General features: G+C 46.3%; 1 protein-coding gene across 1 annotated transcript in view; it reads left to right on the top strand.

The window, feature by feature from the left end:
* Nucleotides 1-21,375, top strand: part of dync2h1 (dynein cytoplasmic 2 heavy chain 1) — a 271,861-nt gene that overhangs the window by 28,287 nt on the left and 222,199 nt on the right. Inside the window, 9 exon segments of the mRNA XM_031795429.1 lie at nt 1,099-1,249; nt 2,323-2,528; nt 4,762-4,944; nt 5,271-5,453; nt 5,575-5,798; nt 6,101-6,210; nt 10,584-10,783; nt 12,571-12,702; nt 13,326-13,458. Of these exon segments, the coding sequence (XP_031651289.1) occupies nt 1,099-1,249; nt 2,323-2,528; nt 4,762-4,944; nt 5,271-5,453; nt 5,575-5,798; nt 6,101-6,210; nt 10,584-10,783; nt 12,571-12,702; nt 13,326-13,458 (1,522 nt within the window).

A 21,375-nucleotide genomic window follows, 5' to 3' on the forward strand; every position in this document is an offset into this window, starting at 1 on the left:
GGTGTAGATCCTGTGTAACTCCAGTCTGACTCCTTTCTGACTCCTGTGTCTCCTGGTGTAGATCCTGTGTAACTCCTTTCTGACTCCTGTGTCTCTTGGTGTAGATCCTGTGTAACTCCAGTCTGACTCCTGTGTCTCCTGGTGTAGATCCTGTGTAACTCCAGTCTGACTCCTGTGTCTCCTGGTGTAGATCCTGTGTAACTCCAGTCTGACTCCTTTCTGACTCCTGTGTCTCCTGGTGTAGATTCTGTGTAACTCCAGTCTGACTCCTTTCTGACTCCTGTGTCTCCTGGTGTAGATCCTGTGTAACTGCAGTCTGACTCCTTTCTGACTCCTGTGTCTCCTGGTGTAGATCCTGTGTAACTCCAATCTGACTCCTGTGTCTCCTGGTGTAGATCCTGTGTAACTCCAGTCTGACTCCTTTCTGACTCCTGTGTCTCCTGGTGTAGATCCTGTGTAACTCCTTTCTGACTCCTGTGTCTCTTGGTGTAGATCCTGTGTAACTCCAGTCTGACTCCTGTGTCTCCTGGTGTAGATCCTGTGTAACTCCAGTCTGACTCCTGTGTCTCCTGGTGTAGATCCTGTGTAACTCCAGTCTGACTCCTTTCTGACTCCTGTGTCTCCTGGTGTAGATCCTGTGTAACTCCAGTCTGACTCCTGTGTCTCTTGGTGTAGATCCTGTGTAACTCCAGTCTGACTCCTTTCTGACTCCTGTGTCTCTTGGTGTAGATCCTGTGTAACTCCTGTCTGACATCTAATCGACCCCTGATTGACTCCTGTATAATATCTGTCTGATTCTTGTATCTCCTGGTGTAGAGCCTGTGTCATTTCTGTCTGACTCCTGTCTGACTCCTGTATATCCTGGTCCAGAGCCTTTGTAATATCTGTCTGACTCCTGATTGATTCCTGTCTGACTCCTATATATCTTGGTCCAGTGCCTGTGTAATATCTGTCTGACTCCTGTACCTCCTGATGTAGATCTTGTGTAACTCCTGTCTGACTCCTAATCGACTTCTGATTGACTCCTGTATCTCCTGGTGTAGATCCTGTGCAACTCCTGTCTGACTCCTGTGTGACTCTTGTTGTCTCCGGGTATAGATCCTGTGCTTGGCAGAGCAGATCCAGTTCACTGAGGAGGTGGAGAGTGGTCTGAGAAACAGCAATCTGCAGCAGCTGGAGGTGGAGCTCACCGCTAAGCTAGAGCACTACACCAGCGTAGACACCAGCTCTGAGGAGACGGGAAACACAGGTTGTTACAGTGGCTCATCTGGGAGCGGTAGCCTAGTGGTTAGAGCGTTGGGCCAGTAACCGAACAAGGCCCCTGAACAAGGCAGTTAACCCACTGTTCCTAGGCCGTCATTGTAAATAAGAATTTGTTCTTAACTGACTTGCCAAGTTCAATAAAGGGGGGGAAGCTCTGACTGAGGGAGAGGTCACGGTGATGTGGGGACCGGTTGGGGGGGAGAAGCTCTCTGACTGAGGGAGAGGTCACGGTGATGTGGGGACCGGTTGGGGAGGGGAAGCTCTCTGACTGAGGGAGAGGTCACGGTGATGTGGGGACCGGCTGGGGAGGGGAAGCTCTCTGACTGAGGGAGAGGTCACGGTGATGTTGGGACCGGTTGGGGGGGGAGAAGCTCTCTGACTGAGGGAGAGGTCACGGTGATGTGGGGACCGGCTGGGGAGGGGAAGCTCTGACTGAGGGAGAGGTCACGGTGATGTTGGGACCGGTTGGGGGGGGAGAAGCTCTCTGACTGAGGGAGAGGTCACGGTGATGTGGGGACCGGCTGGGGGGGAGAAGCTCTCTGACTGAGGGAGAGGTCACAGTGATGTGGGCACCGGCTGGGGAGGGGAAGCTCTCTGACTGAGGGAGAGGTCACGGTGATGTGGGGACTGGCTGGGGGGGAGAAGCTCTGACTGAGGGAGAGGTCACGGTGATGTGGGGACCTGGCTGGGGGGGAGAAGCTCTCTGACTGAGGGAGAGGTCACGGTGATGTGGGGACCGGTTGGGGGGGAGAAGCTCTCTGACTGAGGGAGAGGTCACGGTGATGTGGGGACCGGCTGGGGGGGAGAAGCTCTCTGACTAAGAGGCCACAAAGCTCTGCTCGCAGCACTAATGCCTAAGCATTAGATACAGTCCTGGGGGAGACATAAGGGACATATCTAAAAGGATCTTATCAATACCGTTAGCATTAGCAACAACCACATGGCCTGAGCATGAAAGACTGGACCTACATAGCTCTGATCAGAATCTGTGCACTATTGGTAATAGTGAACCATTTTGAGAGACAGGGTCTGTGCTGATAGTGTTCTTCTCCCCCATAGAGTCAAGTGTGTTACAGCTGAAGCTGAAGGCTCTGATCCTGGACATCATCCATAACATCAGTGTGGTGAAGCAGCTGTGTGAGGCGGGGGTGAGCAGCCCTGACTCCTGGGCCTGGAGGAAACAGCTCCGTTTCTACCTCAACAACGACAAATGCTGCTCCATACAGATGGTTGACGCTCACTTCAGCTACACATACGAGTACCAGGTACAAAAACCTCTGCACAGATATACAGTACCAGGTACAAAAACCTCTGCACAGATATACAGTACCAGTCAAACGTTTGGACACATCTACTCATTCGCGGTTTTATTTGTATTTTTTACTATTTTCTACATTGTAGAATAATAGTGAAGACTCAAAACTATGAAATAATACATATGGAAACATGTAGTAAAAAGTGTTAAAACAAATTCAAATATATTTGAGATTTGAGATTGTTCAAAGTAGCCACCTTTGCCTTGATTACAGCTTTGCACACTTTTGGCATTCTCTCAACCAGCTTCTTGAGGTAGTCACCTGGAATGCATTTCAATTAACAGGTGTTAATTTGTTGATTTGTGGAATTTCTTTCCTTCTTAATGCGCCTTAGCCAATCAGTTGTGTTGTGACAAGGTAGGGGTGGTATACAGAAGACAGCCCTATTTGGTAAAAGACCAAGTTGATATTATGGCAAGAACAGCTCAAATAAGCAAAGAGAAATGACAGTCCATCATTACTTTAAGACATGAAGGTCCGTCAATATGGAACATTTCAAGAACTTTGAAAGTTTCTTCAAGTACAGTCCCAAAAACCATTGTGCGCTATGATGATGCTGTCTCTCATGAGGACCGCTACAGGAAAGGAAGACCCAGAGTTACTGCTGCTGCAGAGGAGAACTTCATTAGTTACCAGCCTCAGAAATTGCAGCTCAACTAAATGCTTCACAGAGTTCAAGTAACAGACACATCTCAACATCAACTGTTCAGAGCAGACTGTGTGAATCAGGCCTTCATGGTCGAATTGCTGCAAAGAAACCACTACTAGAGGACACCAATAAGAAGAAGAGACTTGCTTTGGCCAAAAAACACAAGCAATTGACATTAGACCAGTGGAAATCTGTTCTTTGGTCTGATGAATCCAAATTTCAGATTTTTGGTTCCAACCACCGTGTCTTTGTGAGACGCGGTGTAGGTGAACAGATGATCTCCGCATGTGTGGTTCCCACTGGGAGGCATGGAGGAGGAGGTGTGATGGTGTGGGGGTGCTTTGCTGGTGACACTGCCAGTGATTTATTTAGAATTCAAGGCACACTTAACCAGCATGGCTACAACAGCATTCTGCAGTGATACGCCATCCCATCTGGTTTGCGCTTAGTGGGTCTATCATTTGTTTTTCAACAGGACAATGACCCAACACACACCTCCAGGCTGTGTAAGGGATATTTGACCAAGAAGGAGAGTGATGGTGTGCTGCATCAGATTTTACATGATTTATTTCAACTTTATTTAACCAGGTAGGCCAGTTGAGAACAAGTTCTCATTTACAACTGCGACCTGGTCAAGATAAAGCAAAGCAGTGTGACAAACAACAACACAGAGTTACACATGGAATAAACAATCGTACAATCAATAACACAATAGAAAAATCTGTATACAGTGTGTGCAAATGAAGTAAGGAGGTAAGTCAATAAATAGGCCAATAGTGGTGAAGTAATTACAATTTAGCAATTTACACTGGAGTGATATCTGTGCAGATGATGATGTGGAAGTAGAAATACTGGTGTGCAAAAGAGCAGAAAAACAAATATGGGGATGAGGTAGGTAGGTAGGTGGTTGGATGGGCTATGTACAGATGGATGACCTGGCCTCCACAATCACCCAACCTCAACTCAATTCAGATGGTTTGGGATGAGTTGGACCGCAGAGTGAAGAAAAATCAGCCAAGAAGTGCTCAGCATATGTGGGAACTCCAACCAGACTGTTGGAAAAGCATTCCAGGTGAAGCTGGTTGAGAGAATGCCAAGTGTTTGGAAAGCCTGTCATCATGGCAAAGGGTGGCTACTTTAAATAATCTCAAATGTAGAATATAGTAAAAATAAAGAAAAACCCTTGAATGAGGAGGTGTGTCCAAACTTTTGACTGGTACTTTACTTCTGACCACTTCATCTACACACACCTGTACAGGTCTTAATGAGATTTATACACACTTCAGTACCAGGCAACAGTTAAACGAGTTAAACTACAGCGCTGTACAGTACTGCACCACTAGAGGGAGACCTTCACCCAGAGATGAGGACACCTCTGAATGACTCCATTAGCCCTGCTACACTGTGTGTTCTGCAGTCTCTCTGCAGAGTCTGCCTCAACACACTGTCATCCCCCCTCTCTCTCTCCCTGTCACTCCCTCCATCCCCTCCTCTCTCCATCCCTCCATCCCCTCCTCTCTCCATCCCTCCCAGGGTAATGCGTCTAAGCTGGTCCACACCCCCCTGACTGATAAGTGTTATCTGACCCTGACCCAGGCCATGATGATGGGTTTGGGAGGAAACCCTTACGGCCCTGCCGGCACCGGCAAGACTGAGTCAGTCAAAGCCCTGGGGGGCCTGTTCGGAAGACAAGTACTGGTCTTCAACTGTGATGAGGTAAAACACACACACACGCAGTCACACGTGACGAATGCACACACACACACACACACACACACACGCAGTCACACGTGACGAATGCACACACACACACACGCAGTCACACGTGACGAATGCACACACACACACACACACACACTCATGCACGAACAGACACGTTAGTAAAACTCAGAAATGTAACAAAGTGAATTGTATTTTTTGGAAAAGAAATGAGCTAATTTCAAGAAAGGATGTATAAATAAATAAAGGATGAATAAATAAATGAATAGATAAATACAGGATGGATGAATAAATAAAGTAAATGAATGAATGGTGTGTTGCAGGGTATAGATGTGAAGTCTATGGGGCGTATCTTTGTGGGGCTGGTGAAGTGTGGAGCGTGGGGCTGCTTTGATGAGTTCAACCGCCTGGAGGAGGCTGTGCTGTCTGCAGTGTCCATGCAGATACAGGCCATCCAGAACTCACTGAAGAACCACACGACCAGCTGTGAGCTGCTGGGCAAGGAGGTGACCACACACTTAGTCACACAGTCACTTTGTCATTCTTGCACGCAGAAACTTGTATGGTATTTTGCACACTGTTTTTTTTAAACTATTGCTGCCTTTTCTCTCTGTCTCTGTCTGTCAGGTGGAGTTGGACCCTAACTCAGGGGTGTTTATAACATTGAATCCAGCTGGGAAGGGTTATGGAGGGAGACAGAAGCTGCCTGACAACCTGAAGCAGCTGTTCAGGCCCGTGGCCATGTCCCGACCAGACAACGAGCTCATTGCTGAGGTCATCCTCTACTCAGAGGGCTTCAAAGACGGAGAGATACTAGGACGCAAGCTGGTCGCCATCTTCAACCTCGCCAGGTGTGTCTTTGTGTCTATTCCAAAGTGATAGTGCAACTTTTTGGCAACTAATCCCCTTTTCCACTTCCCCAGAGACTCCTAAACTCCTGGATAACATGTTTATGTCTGTGTGCCGTCAACTTTCTTCAGACCGCATGCAGACATACAGACTGTATCCATGAGTTCATCTGACTAGAAAAGGGGCTTGATGGCTAAAATCTGTCACTATCCTGTTAATAGGTCTCTGTATCTGTTTGTAGGGCTATGTTTTGTGACTGGGTGTGTATGTATCTACAGTATGTATTTATGTATGTACTGTGTAGGGAGCTGTTGACCCCCCAGCAACACTATGACTGGGGTCTGAGGGCTCTGAAGACGGTGCTGAGAGGCTGTGGCAGACTGCTGCATCAGAGGAGTGAGGCCAAGAACAAGAGTAAGGCTCCTAAACTGACACTTACTCCCCACCCCCCAAAAAACTCCCATATATTTTATTTGATTGATATCCGAATACCCCCTATCTCAGCTTTTGGGCTCTCTCTCCTCTCTCTGTCCTTTTTCTCAAACACTGGTCTTAGCTAAGTTGTTTTCATCCCCATCCCTCTCTCCCCTCTTCCCCCTCTCCTCTTCCTCTCTCTTTCCCCCTCTCTTTGACCTTTCCCTGCCTCCCCCTGATGCCTGGCTGTCCATATCTCTCTGATCCCTGGTTGATCGCTCTGTCTCCCTCTCTGCCTTTCTCTTTGCATCTCTCTCTCTCTCTCTCTCTCTCTCTCTCTCTCTCTCTCTCTCTCTCTCTCTCTCTCCTCTCTCTCTCTCTCTCTCTCTCTCTCTCTCTCTCTCTCTCTCTCTCTCTCTCTCTCTCTCTCTCTCTCTCTCTCTCTCTCTCTCTCTCTCTCTCGTTTACTCTATTTGTCAGACAGTACATTTGTTCCTGGGGCTTTCTCTTTTTGCTCCCTCCCTCTATTGTCAGGCCAAATGTTCCAGTGAAAGCAGCCCTGCTTCTGTGCCTCTCGTCCCAGCAGCTCTAGAGAGGAGAACAACAGTATTGATGAACTCTAAATCATGACACGGGTTGTAATTAGCACATGTATAAAGTTGCTGATGTAGCTAGTAGCAACACAGGGTAGCAGAATGACAAAGAAACAAGTTCATTTTTATACAAATGAACTCTCTTCCCTATATCCCCTCTCTGCCCACCCCTCTATCTCTGTGTTCCCCCTCCAACCCCTCTATCTCTGTGTTCCCCCTCCAACCCCTCTATCTCCTCTATCTCTGTGTTCCCCCTCTATCTCTGTGTTCCCCCTCTATCTCTGTGTTCCCCCTCCAACCCCTCTATCTCTGTGTTCCCCCTCTATCTCTCTGTTCCCCCTCCAACCCCTCTATCTCTGTGTTCCCCCTCCAACCCCTCTATCTCTGTGTTCCCCCTCTATCAATTAAATTCAAGGGTCTTTATTGGCATGGGAAACATGTGTTAACATTGCCAAAGCAAGTGAACAGTAAACATTACACTGACAGAAGTTCCAAAAGAATAAAGACATTACAAATGTCATATTATATATATATACAGTGTTGTAACAATCTACAAATTGTTAAAGTACAAAAAGGAAAATAAATAAGCATAAATATGGGTTGTATTTACAATGGTGTTTGTTCTTCACTGGTTGACCTTTTCTCGTGGCAACAGGTCACAAATCTTGCTGCTGTGATGGCGCACTGTGGTATTTCACCCAGTAGATATGGGAGTTTATCAAAATTGGATTTGTTTTCAAGTGCTTTGTGGATCTGTGTAATCTGAGGGAAATATGTGACTAATATGGTCATACATTGGGCAGGAGGTTAGGAAGTGCAGCTCAGTTTCCACCTAATTTTGTGGGCAGTGTGTGCACATAGCCTGTCTTCTCTTGAGAGCCATGTCTGCCTACAGCGGCCTTTCTCAATAGCAAGGCTATGCTCACTGAGTCTGTACATAGTCAAAGCTTTCCTTAATTTTGGGTCAGTCACAGTGGTCAGGTATTCTGCCGCTGTGTACTCTCTGTTTAGGGCCAAATAGCATTCTAGTTTGCTCAGTTTTTTTGTTAATTACTTGACACATTGGAAAGAATTATCTTTTTTTGTTTTCTCATGATTTGTTTGGGTCTAATTGTGTTGCTGTCCTGGGGCTCTGTGGGGTGTGTTTGTGTTTGTGAACAGAGCCCCAGGACCAGCTTGCTTAGGGGACTCTTCTCCATGTTCATCTCTCTGTAGGTGATGACTTTGTTGTGGAAGGTTTGGGAATTGCTTCCTTTTAGGTGGTTGGGGAATTTAACGGCTCTTTTCTGGATTTTGATAATTAGCGGGTATCTTTTTCCGTAGTGTATTTCTGTATTGTTTTAGTGATTCTCCATTGTGAAGGTGTAGGCTCAGGTTTTCTGGGTCTCTATGTTTTTGGTTGAACAGTTTTTTTAAATTTCTTTCTTAGGTTTTTGCATTCTTCATCAAGCCATTTGTCATTGTTGTTCATTTTCTTTGGTTTTCTATTTGAGATTTTTAGATTTGATAGGGAAGTTGAGAGGTCAAATATACTGTTTAGATTTTCTACACCTTCACTATTACAGTTGAACATTTTGGAAGGAAGTTGTCTGAAAGGGATTGAATTTGTTGTTACCTAATTGTTTTTTGGTAGGTTTCCAAACTGCATTCCTTCCATCTATAGCATTTCTTAATGTTACTCAGTTCCTTTGGCTTTGATGCCTCATGATTGAGTATTGCTCTGTTCAAGTAGACTGTGATTTTGCTGTGGTCTGATAGGGGTGTCAGTGGGCTGACTCTGAACGCTCTGAGAGACTCTGGGTTGAGGTCAGTGATAAAGTAGTCTACAGTACTACTGCCAAGAGATGAGCTATAGGTGTACCTACCATAGGAGTCCCCTCGAAGCCTACCATTGACTATGTACAGTGGGGCAAAAAAGTATTTAGTCAGCCACCAATTGCGCAAGTTCTCCCACTTAAAATGATGAGAGAGGCCTGTAATTTTCATCATAGGTACACTTCAACTATGACAGACAAAATGAGAGAAATAAAATCCAGAAAATCACATTGTAGGATTTTTAATGAAGTTATTTGCAAATTATGGTGGAAAATAAGTATTTGGTCACCTACAAACAAGCAAGATTTCTGGCTCTCGCAGACCTGTAACTTCTTCTTTAAGACGCTCCTCTGTCCTCCACCTGTATTAATGGCACCTGTTTGAACTTGTTATCAGTATAAAAGACCTGTCCACAACCTCAAACAGTCACACTCCAAACTCCACTATGGCCAAGACCAAAGAGCTGTCAAAGGACACCAGAAACAAAATTGTAGACCTGCACCAGGCTGGGAAGACTAAATCTGCAATAGGTAAGCAGCTTGGTTTGAAGAAATCAACTGTGGGAGCAATTATTAGGAAATGGAAGACATACAAGACCACTGATAATCTCCCCTGATCTGGGGTTCCACGCAAGATCTCACCCCGTGGGGTCAAAATGATCACAAGAACGGTGAGCAAAAATCCCAGAACCACACGGGGGGACCTAGTGAATGACCTGCAGAGAGCTGGGACCAAAGTAACAAAGCCTACCATCAGTAACACACTACGCTGCCAGGGACTCAAATCCTGCAGTGCTAGACGTGTCCCCCTGCTTAAGCCAGTACATGTCCAGACCCGTCTGAAGTTTGCTAGAGAGCATTTGGATGATCCAGAAGAAGATTGGGAGAATGTCATATGGTCAGATGAAACCTTTTTGAAAACTTTTTGGTAAAAACTCAACTTGTCGTGTTTGGAGTACAAAGAATGCTGAGTTGCATCCAAAGAACACCATACCTACTGTGAAGCATGGGGGTGGAAACATCATGCTTTGGAGCTGTTTTTCTGCAAATGGACCAGGACGACTGATCCGTGTAAAGGAAAGAATGAATGGGGCCATGTATCGTGAGATTTTGAGTGAAAACCTCCTTCCATCAGCAAGGGCATTGAAGATGAAACGTGGCTGGGTCTTTCAGCATGACAATGATCCCAAACACACCGGAGTGGCTTCGTAAGAAGCATTTCAAGGTCCTGGAGTGGCCTAGCCAGTCTCCAGATCTCAACCCCATAGAACATCTTTGGAGGGAGTTGAAAGTCTGTGTTGCCCAGCAACAGCCCCAAAACATCACTGCTCTAGAGGAGATCTGCATGGAGGAATGGGCCAAAATACCAGCAACAGTGTGTGAACCTCATGAAGACTTACAGAAAACGTTTGACCTCTGTCATTGCCAACAAAGGGTATATAACAAAGTATTGAGAAACTTTTGTTATTGACCAAATACTTATTTTCCACCATAATTTGCAAATAAATTCATAAAAAATCCTACAATGTGATTTTCTGGATTTTCTTTTCTCATTTTGTCATAGTTGAAGTGTACCTATGATGAAAATTACAGGCCTCATCTTTTTAAGTGGGAGAACTTGCACAATTGGTGGCTGACTAAATACTTTTTTGACCCACTGTACATACCCAGCGTGCGACAGAGCTGCAGGAGTTGTGACCTGTTTTTGTTGGTTATGTTGTCATAGTTGTGTCTAGGGGGGCGTATGGGGCAGGGAATGCCGTCACCTCCAGGTAGGTGTTTGTTCCCCTGTGTGCTGAGGGTGTCAAACATTTAGGTCACCACATATTAGTACATGTCCCTGAGTCTGGAAATGATTGATTTCTCCCTCCAGGATGGAGAAGTTGTCTTCATTAAAGTCTATCTCGGTCCCCCTCCCTCTCTATCTCGGTGTACCCCCCCCCCTCTTTATCTCTGTGTTCCCCAGTCAAGGAGAGTGTTCTGGTGGTGCAGGCACTGAGGTTGAACACCATGTCCAAGCTGACATTTGCAGACAGCAGCAGGTTTGATGCCTTGGTCCAAGATGTGTTCCCTGGGGTGGGTTTTACTGACGTGGAGGATCAGACCCTCAGCCACGCACTGCAGGCCGTCTACGAGGAGGCACACCTCGAACTCATACCCAGCCAGGTGGGTGACTGTGGCCCGTGTGTTTGTGGGGCACTCCCCATAAATAATGAAAGCTCTGGTCTGGAGTTGTATGAGCTGTTTAGTCAAGAGGATTAAAAAAAAGGAGGGAGGGAGGGTTGGATGGATTGAGGGTTAGATTGATGTAGGGAGGGATTGAGGGTTAGATTTGATGTAGGGATGGATGGAGGGATTGATGGTTAGAGGGATGGAGGGTTAGAGGGATGGAGGGTTGGATGGAGGGTTGGATGGATGGATGGAGGGTTGGATGGATGGAGGGTTGGATGGATGGAGGGTTGGATGGATGGTTGGATGGATGGAGGGTTGGATGGATGGAGGGTTGGATGGATGGAGGGTTGGATGGATGGAGGGTTGGATGGATGGAGGGAGGGTTGGATGGATGGATGGAGGGTTGGATGGATGGAGGGTTGGCTGGATGGAGGGATGTAGGGTTGGATGGATGGAGGGTTGGCTGGATGGAGGGATGTAGGGTTGGCTGGATGTAGGGTTGGCTGGATGGAGGGATGGAGGGTTGGAGGGATGTAAGGTTGGATGGATGGTTGGATGGATGGAGGGTTGGATGGATGGTTGGATGGATGGAGGGTTGGATGGATGGAGGGTTGGATGGATGGATGGAGGGTTGGATGGATGGAGGGTTGGATGGATGGATGGAGGGTTGGATGGATGGAGGGTTGGCTGGATGGAGGGATGTAGGGTTGGCTGGATGGAGGGATGGAGGGTTGGAGGGATGTAAGGTTGGATGGATGGAGGGTTGGCTGGATGGAGGGATGTAGGGTTGGCTGGATGTAGGGTTGGCTGGATGTAGGGTTGGAGGGATGTAAGGTTGGATGGATGGAGGGATAGAGGGATGTAGGGTTGGCTGGATGTAGGGTTGGCTGGATGTAGGGTTGGCTGGATGTAGGGTTGGCTGGATGGAGGGATGTAGGGTTGGCTGGATGTAGGGTTGGAGGGATAGAGGGTTGGATGGATGTAAGGTTGGCTGGATGTAGGGTTGGAGGGATGGATGGATGTAGGGTTGGAGGGATGTAAGGTTGGCTGGATGTAGGGTTGGAGGGATGTAGGGTTGGCTGGATGTAGGGTTGGCTGGATGTAGGGTTGGCTGGATGTAGGGTTGCCTGGATGGAGGGTTGGAGGGATGTAAGGTTGGATGGATGGAGGGATAGAGGGATGTAGGGTTGGAGGGTTGGATGGATGGAGGGATGTAGGGTTGGCTGGATGTAGGGTTGGCTGGATGTAGGGTTGGCTGGATGTAGGGTTGGCTGGATGTAGGGTTGGCTGGATGTAGGGTTGGCTGGATGGAGGGATGTAGGGTTGGCTGGATGTAGGGTTGGCTGGATGTAGGGTTGGCTGGATGGAGGGTTGGCTGGATGGAGGGTTGGAGGGATGTAAGGTTGGAGGGATGTAAGGTTGGATGGAGGGTTGGAGGGATGTAAGGTTGGATGGATGGAGGGTTGGCTGGATGTAGGGTTGGAGGGTTGGCTGGATGGATGGAGGGTTGGAGGGATGGATGGATGTAGGGTTGGAGGGATGTAAGGTTGGCTGGATGTAGGGATGGAGGGTTGGAGGGTTGGCTGGATGGAGGGTTGGAGGGATGGATGGATGTAGGGTTGGAGGGATAGAAGGATGTAGGGTTGGAGGGATGTAGGGATGGAGGGTTGGAGGGATAGAGGGATAGAGGGATGTAGGGTTGGAGGGATGGAGGGTTGGAGGGATGGAGGGTTGGAGGGATGGAGGGTTGGAGGGATGGATAAAGTCGTTTTTCTCTGTAGATGAAGAAGGCTCTGGAGCTGTGTGAGCAGTTGAGACAGCGTATGGGAGTGGTGATCGTAGGTCCCAGCGGGGCAGGTAAATCTACTCTGTGGAGGATGCTGCGTGCCGCCCTGGGCAGGACAGGCAGGGTGGTGAGTACACACCTGATTAATCATGATAATCACTATCCTTTTATTGTTACACTCCCACGGCTCTGCGCCCTAGTTATCATTAATCATAATCATATTCGTGTTTTATTCATGTAACATTCCAACTACTAATAGAATGTAATTTGAGTGGCCTCAAGAATGGCTCAGCGGTCTAAGGCACTGTATCACAACTGGCTGTGATCGGGTTAGATTGATGGAGGGATGGATGGATGGAGGGTTGGATGGGAGGGTTGGTCGCATAGGGCAGCGCACAGTTGGCCCAGCGTCGGTTGGGGGTGGGGGGCTCATCGCACTCTAGCGACTCCTTGTGGCAGGCCGGGTGCCTGCAGGCTGACATCGCTCGTCAGTTGAACAGTGTTTCCTCTGACACATTGGTGCGGCTGGCTTCCGGATTAAGCGGGCGGGTGTTAAGAAGTGTGGTTTGGTTGATCATGTTTCGGAGGACGCATGACTGGAACTTCGCCTCCCGAGCCTGTTGGGGAGTTGCAGTGATGAGACAAGATCTAAATTGTGGAGAAAAAACAAAAAAATAATGTCATTAAGATTCAGCCACTGACCACTGACTTTGTCCCTGCCTGTCCTGAATGCTGTCATGTTGTGTTTAGGTGAAGCAGTATACAGTGAACCCTAAAGCCATGCCCCGCCAGCAGCTGCTGGGTCACATAGACATGGACACTAGGGAGTGGACTGACGGGGTGCTCACAAACAGCGCCAGGCAGGTGGTGAGAGAACCACAGGGTAAGAACCACGACCAGGAAACAACCACAACACAACCATAGCTTTATTAGAAGATAGTGAAAGATAAACAAGAAAGTTGTAATATCAGTTTAATCCACCAGAAAATAAGGCACATATATTCTGGTTAAACTCAAATACACTAATTGATGAAAAAACATAATTTTTGGGTCGGGGGGGACAATATAATCTTTGTAAATTATATCATAAATAGTATTGGTTGAGTTGTCACACATGCAGCTAACAAAAATATGCGGAAATGTCTGCTCTATCCAAGATTACGAGCAAGTAATTGCAGCATTAAGTGGAAGGGCGAGAAAGTAAGGAGCTTGTCTGTCGGACCTGCATTAAAGACCAAGATTGGTTAAAGAAAAATTGTGATGAATAAAAAGTATACCAGTTTAATTTAAGGACCAAAAACTTACAGCTATGCCATACAGACTGCAAAATAGTTGGGAAGAGATTTTCAATGTACCGATTCCATGGCACATGGTTTATGAGCTGATGCACAAAATGAAGCTGGATCAAAACGTAGTTCCAAAAGAATTATTATACAAAATTCTTGCAAACAGTAGAATGTTATGTACTGTACATGGGGGACACAACTATCCCAGCTCTGCAGATTCTGCTGCGAAGAGATACTCATTAGATCATTTGTTTTGGTAGTGTCCATATGTAGCTTGTTTTTGGTCACAGGTCCAGGAATGGCTGAAGAATTGCAACATTTACCTGGAGCTAACTCTGCAAATAGCACTGCTGGTTGATTTGAAAAGTCACAGTTAATCCATCAGTAATATAATAATATTCTTAGAAAATTGTGTATATATATATATATATATATATATACACACTACCGTTGAAAAGTTTGGGGTCACTTAGAAATGTCCTTGTTTTCCATGAAAACATACATGAAGTAATAATGGCGCCGAAGAAGAAGGCAGACATTTTACGTGTCCCCAACCGATTGTGTTTGTTTATTTGCGGTTTTTGTAACTTATTTTTATAACTTTTTTTGTACATAATGTTGCCGCTACCGTCTCTTACGACCAAAAATAACTGCGATTACTCTCCACGGACTGGCAGAATCCTTTTTTTCCTTTAACGAGTCTGACGAGCCCGACGTGAACGATATACTGCTTTCTCGGAAACAGGCCCAGATCCCCGTGATTTGCGTGAAGAGGAGGCGGAGAAAAAGGGGGCAAAGGGCGGGCTGCCTTCTGAGAATTCTTACAGTGCCTTGCAAAAGTAGTCATCCCCTTGGCTTTTTCCCTATTTTGTTGCATTACAACCTGTAATTTAAATACATTTTTATTTGGATTTCATGTACTGGACATAAACAGAATAGTCCAAATTGGTGAAGTAAAATTTAAAAAATAACTTGTTTCAATAAAAAAAAAAAAAAAAAAAACCAGAAAAGTGGTGTGTGCATATGTATTCACCCCCTTTGCTATGAAGCTCCTAAATAAGATCTGGTGCAACCAATTACCTTCAGAGTCACATAATTAGTCCACCTTTGCGCAATCTAAGTGTCACATGATCTGTCACATGATCTCAGTATACATACAACTGTTCTTAAAGGCCCCAGAGTCTGCAACACCACTAAGCAAGGGGCACCATGAAGACCAAGGAGCTCTCCAAACGGGTCAGGGACAAAGTTGTGGAGAAGTACAGATCAGGGTTGGGTTATAAACAAAATATCAGAAACTTTGAACATCCCACGGAGCACCATTAAATCCATTATTAAAAAATGGAAGGAATATAGCACCACAAGAAACCTGCCAAGAGAGGGCCGCCCACCAAATCTCACAGACCAGGCAAGGAGGGCATTAATCAGAGAGGCAACAAAGAGACCAAAGATAACCCTGAAGGAGCTGCAAAGTTCCACAGCGGAGATTGGAGTATCTGTCCATAGGACCACTTTAAGCCGTACACTCCGCAGAGCTGGGCTTTACGGAGGAGTATCTGTCCATAGGACCACTTTAAGCCGTACACTCCAGAGCTGGGCTTTACGGAGGAGTATCTGTCCATAGGACCACTTTAAGCCATACACTCCAGAGCTGGGCTTTACGGAGGAGTATCTGTCTATAGGACCACTTTAAGCCGTACACTCCACAGAGCTGGGCTTTACGGAGGAGTATCTGTCGATTGGACCACTTTAAGCCGTACACTCCAGAGCTTTACGGAGGAGTATCTGTCCATAGGACCACTTTAAGCCGTACACTCCAGAGCTGGGCTTTACGGAGGAGTATCTGTCTATAGGACCACTTTAAGCCGTACACTCCACAGAGCTGGGCTTTACGGAGGAGTATCTGTCGATAGGACCACTTTAAGCCGTACACTCCAGAGCTTTACGGAGGAGTATCTGTCCATAGGACCACTTTAAGCCGTACACTCCACAGAGCTGGGCTTTACGGAGGAGTATCTGTCCATAGGACCACTTTAAGCCGTACACTCCAGAGCTGGGCTTTACGGAGGAGTATCTGTCCATAGGACCACTTTAAGCCGTACACTCCACAGAGCTGGGCTTTACGGAGGAGTATCTGTCCATAGGACCACTTTAAGCCGTACACTCCAGAGCTGGGCTTTACGGAGGAGTATCTGTCCATAGGACCACTTTAAGCCGTACACTCCAGAGCTGGGCTTTATGGAGGAGTATCTGTCCATAGGACCACTTTAAGCCGTACACTCCACAGAGCTGGGCTTTACGGAGGAGTATCTGTCCATAGGACCACTTTAAGCCGTACACTCCAGAGCTGGGCTTTACGGAGGAGTATCTGTCCATAGGACCACTTTAAGCCGTACACTCCTCAGAGCTGGGCTTTACGGAGGAGTATCTGTCCATAGGACCACTTTAAGCCATACACTCCACAGAGCTGGGCTTTATGGAGGAGTATCTGTCCATAGGACCACTTTAAGCCGTACACTCCACAGAGCTGGGCTCTATGGAGGAGTATCTGTCCATAGGACCACTTTAAGCCGTACACTCCAGAGCTGGGCTTTATGGAGGAGTATCTGTCCATAGGACCACTTTAAGCCGTACCCTCCAGAGAGCTGGGCTTTATGGAGGAGTATCTGTCCATAGGACCACTTTAAGCCGTACACTCCAGAGCTGGGCTTTACGGAGGAGTATCTGTCCATAGGAACACTTTAAGCCGTACACTCCAGAGAGCTGGGCTTTACGGAGGAGTATCTGTCCATAGGACCACTTTAAGCCGTACACTCCAGAGAGCTGGGCTTTACGGAGGAGTATCTGTCCATAGGACTACTTTAAGCCGTACACTCCAGAGAGCTGGGCTTTACGGAAGAGTGGCCAGAAGATGTGTAAATAAAACGATACAAACCCCCCCCAAAAATGTATTTTAATTCCAGGTTATAAGGCAACAAAATAGGACAAATGCCACAGGGGTGAATACTTTCGAAAGCCACTGTAGGCGATCGAATAAACCCCCACTTCCTTCCATTCTGCTAGCAAACGTGCAATCTTTGGAGAATAAAATAGATGGCCTACGCGCAAGATTAAACTACCAAAGGGACATTCAAAACTAATATCTAATGCTTCACGGAGTCGTAGCTGAATGACGACACTATCACCATACAGCTGGCTGGTTATACGCTGTACCGGCTGGATAGAACAGCGGCATCTGGTAAGACAAGGGGCGGTGGACTATGTATTTTTGTAAATAACAGCTGGTGCAAGATATCTAAGGAAGTCTCAAGCTATTGCTCACCTGAGGTAGAGTATCTCATGATAAACTGTAGACCACACTACCTACCTAGAGAGTTTTCATCTGTATTTTTCGTAGCTGTCTCCATAGCACCACAGTCAGAGGCTGCCACTAAGACAGCAGTGAAATAGCTGTGTTCCGCCATAAGCAAACAAGAAAACGCTCACCCAGAGGCGGCGCGCCTAGTAGCCGGGGACTTTAATCCAGGGAAACTTAAATCCGTTTTACCAAATTTCTATCAGCATGTTAAATGTGCAACCAGATTTTAAAAAACTCTGGACCACCTTTACTCCACACACAGAGAAGCATACAAAGCTCTCCCTCCATTTGGCAAATCTGACCATAATTCTATCCTCCTGATTCCTGCTTCCATCAAAAATGAAAGCAGGAAGCTCCAGTGACTCGGTCAATAAAAAAGTGGTCAGATGAAGTAGATGCTAAGCTACAGGACTGTTTTGCTATCACAGACTGGAATACTTCCGGGATTCCTCCAATGGCATTGGAGTATGGAATACACCACATCACATGGCCAATGGAGTACACCGCATCAGTCATTGGCTTCATCAATAATTGCATCGATGACATCGTCCCCACAGTGACTGTACGTACATACCCCAACCAGAAGCCATGGATTACAGGCAACATCCGCACTGAGCTAAAGGCTAGAGCTGCCACTTTCAAGGAGTGGGACTCTAACCCGGAAGCTTATAAGAAATCCCGCTATGCCCTCCGACGAACCATCAAACAGGCAACGCGTCAATACAGGACTAAGATCTAATCGTATTACACCGGCTCTGACACTCATCGGATGTGGCAGGGCTTGCAAACCATTACAGACTAGAAAGGGAAGCACAGCCGAGAGCTGCCCAGTTACACAAGCCTACCAGACTAGCTACACTACTTCTATGCTCGCTTCGGGGAAAATAACACTGAAACATGTATGAGAACACCAGCTGTACCGGAAGACTGTGTGATCGCGCTCTCCGCAGCCAATGTGAGTAAGACCTTTAAATAGGTCAACATTCACAGACTGATTACCAGGACGTGTACTGCGAGCTTGCTCTGTCCAACTGGCATGTGTCTTCACTGACATTTTCAACCTCTCCCTGTCCGAGTCTGTAATACCAACACATTTTAAGCAGACCACCATAATGCCTGTGCCCAAGAACACTAAGGTAACCTGCCTAAATGACTACCAACCCGTAGCACACGTCTGTAGCCATGAAGTGCTTTGAAAGGCTGGTCATGGCTCACATCAACACCATTATCCCAGAAACCCTAGACCCACTCCAATTTACATACCGTTCCAACAGATCCACAGATGATGCCATCTCTATTGCACTCCACACTGCCCTTTCCCACCTGGACGAAAGGAACACCTATGTGAGAATGCTTTCCTCAACACAGGGCCCCTCAGCCCCCTCCTGTACTCCCTGTTCATTCATGACTGCACGGCCAGGTACGACTCCAACACCGTTATTTGCCGATGACACAACAGTGGTAGGCCTGATCAACGACGAGACGGCCTATGGGGAGGAAGTCAGAGACCTGGCCGTGTGGTGCCAGGACAACAACCACTCCCTCAACGTGATCAAGACAAAGGAGATGATTGTGGACTACAGGAAAAAGAGGACTGAGTCCGCCCCATTCTCATCCCCGGGGTTGCAGTGGAGCAGGTTGAGAGCTTCAAGTTCCTTGGTGTCCACATCACCAACAAACTAACATGGTCCAAACACACCAAGACAGTCGTGAAGAGGGCACGACAAAACCTATTCCCCCTCAGGAGACTGAAAAGATTTGGCATGGGTCCTCAGATCCTCAAAAGGTTCTACAGCTGCACCATCGAGAGCATCCCTGACTGGTTGCATCACTGCCTGGTATGGCAACTGCTCGGCTTCCGACTGCAAGGCATTACAGAGGGTAGTGCGAACGGCCCAATACATTACTGGGGCCAAGCTCCCTGCCATTACGGACCTCTATACAAGTCGGTGTCAGAGGAAGGCTCCAGCCACCTTAGTCATATACTGCTCTCTCTCTGCTACCTCATGGCAAGCGGTACCAGAGCGCCAAGTCTAGGTCCAAGAGACTTCTAAACAGCTTCTACCCCCAAGCCATAAGACTCCTGAACACCTAATCAAATGGTGACCCAGACTATTTGCATTGCCCCCCTCCCTTTTACACCGCTGCTACTCTCTCTTGTTATCATCTATGCATAGCCACTTTAATAACTCTACCCACATGTACATATTACCTCAACTAACCGGTGTCCCTGCACATTGACTCAGTACCAGTACCCCTCTGTATAAAATCTCGCTATTGTTATTTTACTGCTGCTCTTTAATTACTTGTTACTTTTATTTCTTATTCTTATCCGTCCGTATTCATTTCTTGATTATTATTATTTTTTACTGCCTTGTTGGTTAGGGACTCGTAAGTAAGCATTTCACTGTAATGTGTGTTGTATTCAGCGCAATCCAATTTTATTTTATTTGAAATATGTTGCAAAATGAATAGGAAATATAGTCAAGATGTTGACAAGGTTATAAATAATGATTTTTATTTGAAATAATAATTGTGTCCTTCAAACTTTGCTTCGTCAAATAATCCTCCATTTGCAGCAATTACAGCCTTGCACACCTTCAGCATTCTAGTTGTCAATTTGTTGAGGTAATCTGAAGAGATTTTAATCCATGTTCCTGAAGCACCTCCCACAAGTTGGATTGGCTTGATGGGCACTTCTTACGTACCATACGGTCAAGCTGCTCCCACAACAGCTCAATAGGGTTGAGATCTGGTGACTGTGCTGGCCACTCCATTATAGACAGAATACCAGCTGACTGCTTCTTCCCTAAATAGTTATTGCATAGTTTGGAGCTGTGCTTTGGGTCATTGTCCTGTTGTAGGAGGAAATTGGCTCCAATGAATCACTGTCCACAGGATATGGCATAGCGTTGCAAAATGGAGTGATAGCCTTCCTTTTCAAGATCCCTTTTACCCTGAACAAATCTCCAACTTTACCAGCACCAAAGCACCCCAGACCATCACATTGCCTCCACCATGCTTGACAGATGGCGTCAAGCACTCCTCCAGCATCTTTAAAAAAAAATCTGTCTCACAAATGTTCTTCTGAACCGAACACCTCAAACGTAGATTCGTCTGTCCGTGACACTTTTTTCCAATCTTTCTCTGTCTAGTGTCTGTGTTCTGTTGCCCATCTTAATAAAAAAAATATATTGGCCAGTCTGAGATATGGCTTTTTCTTTGCAACTCTGCCTAGAAGGCTAGCATCCCGGAGTCGCCTCTTCACTGTTGACGTTGAAACTGGTGTTTCGCTGGTACTGTTTAATGAAACTGCCAGTTGAGGACTTGTGAGGAGTCTGTTTCTCAAATTAGACACTCTAATGTACTTGTCCTCTTGCTAAATTGTGCACCTCCCAGGCTTTCTATTCTGGTTAGAGCCAGTTTGCACTGTTCTGTGAAGGGAGTAGTATACAGCGTTGTATGAGATCTTCAATTTCTTGGCAATTTCTCGCTCAATTTCTCAGAACAAGAATAGACTGACGAGTTTCAGAAGATGCTGATGCTCCAGATACCCAACTAGTCTAAAGAAGGCCTGTTTTATTGCTTCTTTAATCAAGACAACAGTTTTCAGCTATGCTAACATAATTGCAAAAGGGTTTTCTAATGATCAATTAGCCTTTTAAAATGATTAACTTGGATTAGCTAACGCAACGTGTCATTGGAACACAGGAGTGATGGTTGCTGATAATGGGCCTATGTAGATATTTCATAAAAACATCTGCCGTTTCCAGCTACAATAGTCATTTACAATATATTTCTGATCAATTTGATCTTATTTTAATGTACAAAACATGTGCTTTTCTTTCAAAAACAACGACATTTCTAAGTGACCCCAAACTTTTGAACTGTGTGTGTGTGTGTGTGTGTACAGTTGAAGTCGGTAGTTTACATACACTTATGTTGGAGTCATTAACTCGTTTTTCAACCACTCCACAAAACTATAGTTTTTGCAAGCTTTAACTGATTTTCCCATGATGTCAAGCAAAGAGGCACTGAGTTTAAAGGTTGGCCTTGGAATACATCCACAGGTACACCTCCAATTGACTCTATAGCCTATCAGAAGCTTCTATAGCCATGACATCATTTTCAGAAATGTTCCAAGTTGTTTAAAGGC

This window comes from Oncorhynchus kisutch, linkage group LG18 (assembly GCF_002021735.2).
Source record: "Oncorhynchus kisutch isolate 150728-3 linkage group LG18, Okis_V2, whole genome shotgun sequence".
Lineage (NCBI taxonomy): Eukaryota > Metazoa > Chordata > Actinopteri > Salmoniformes > Salmonidae > Oncorhynchus > Oncorhynchus kisutch.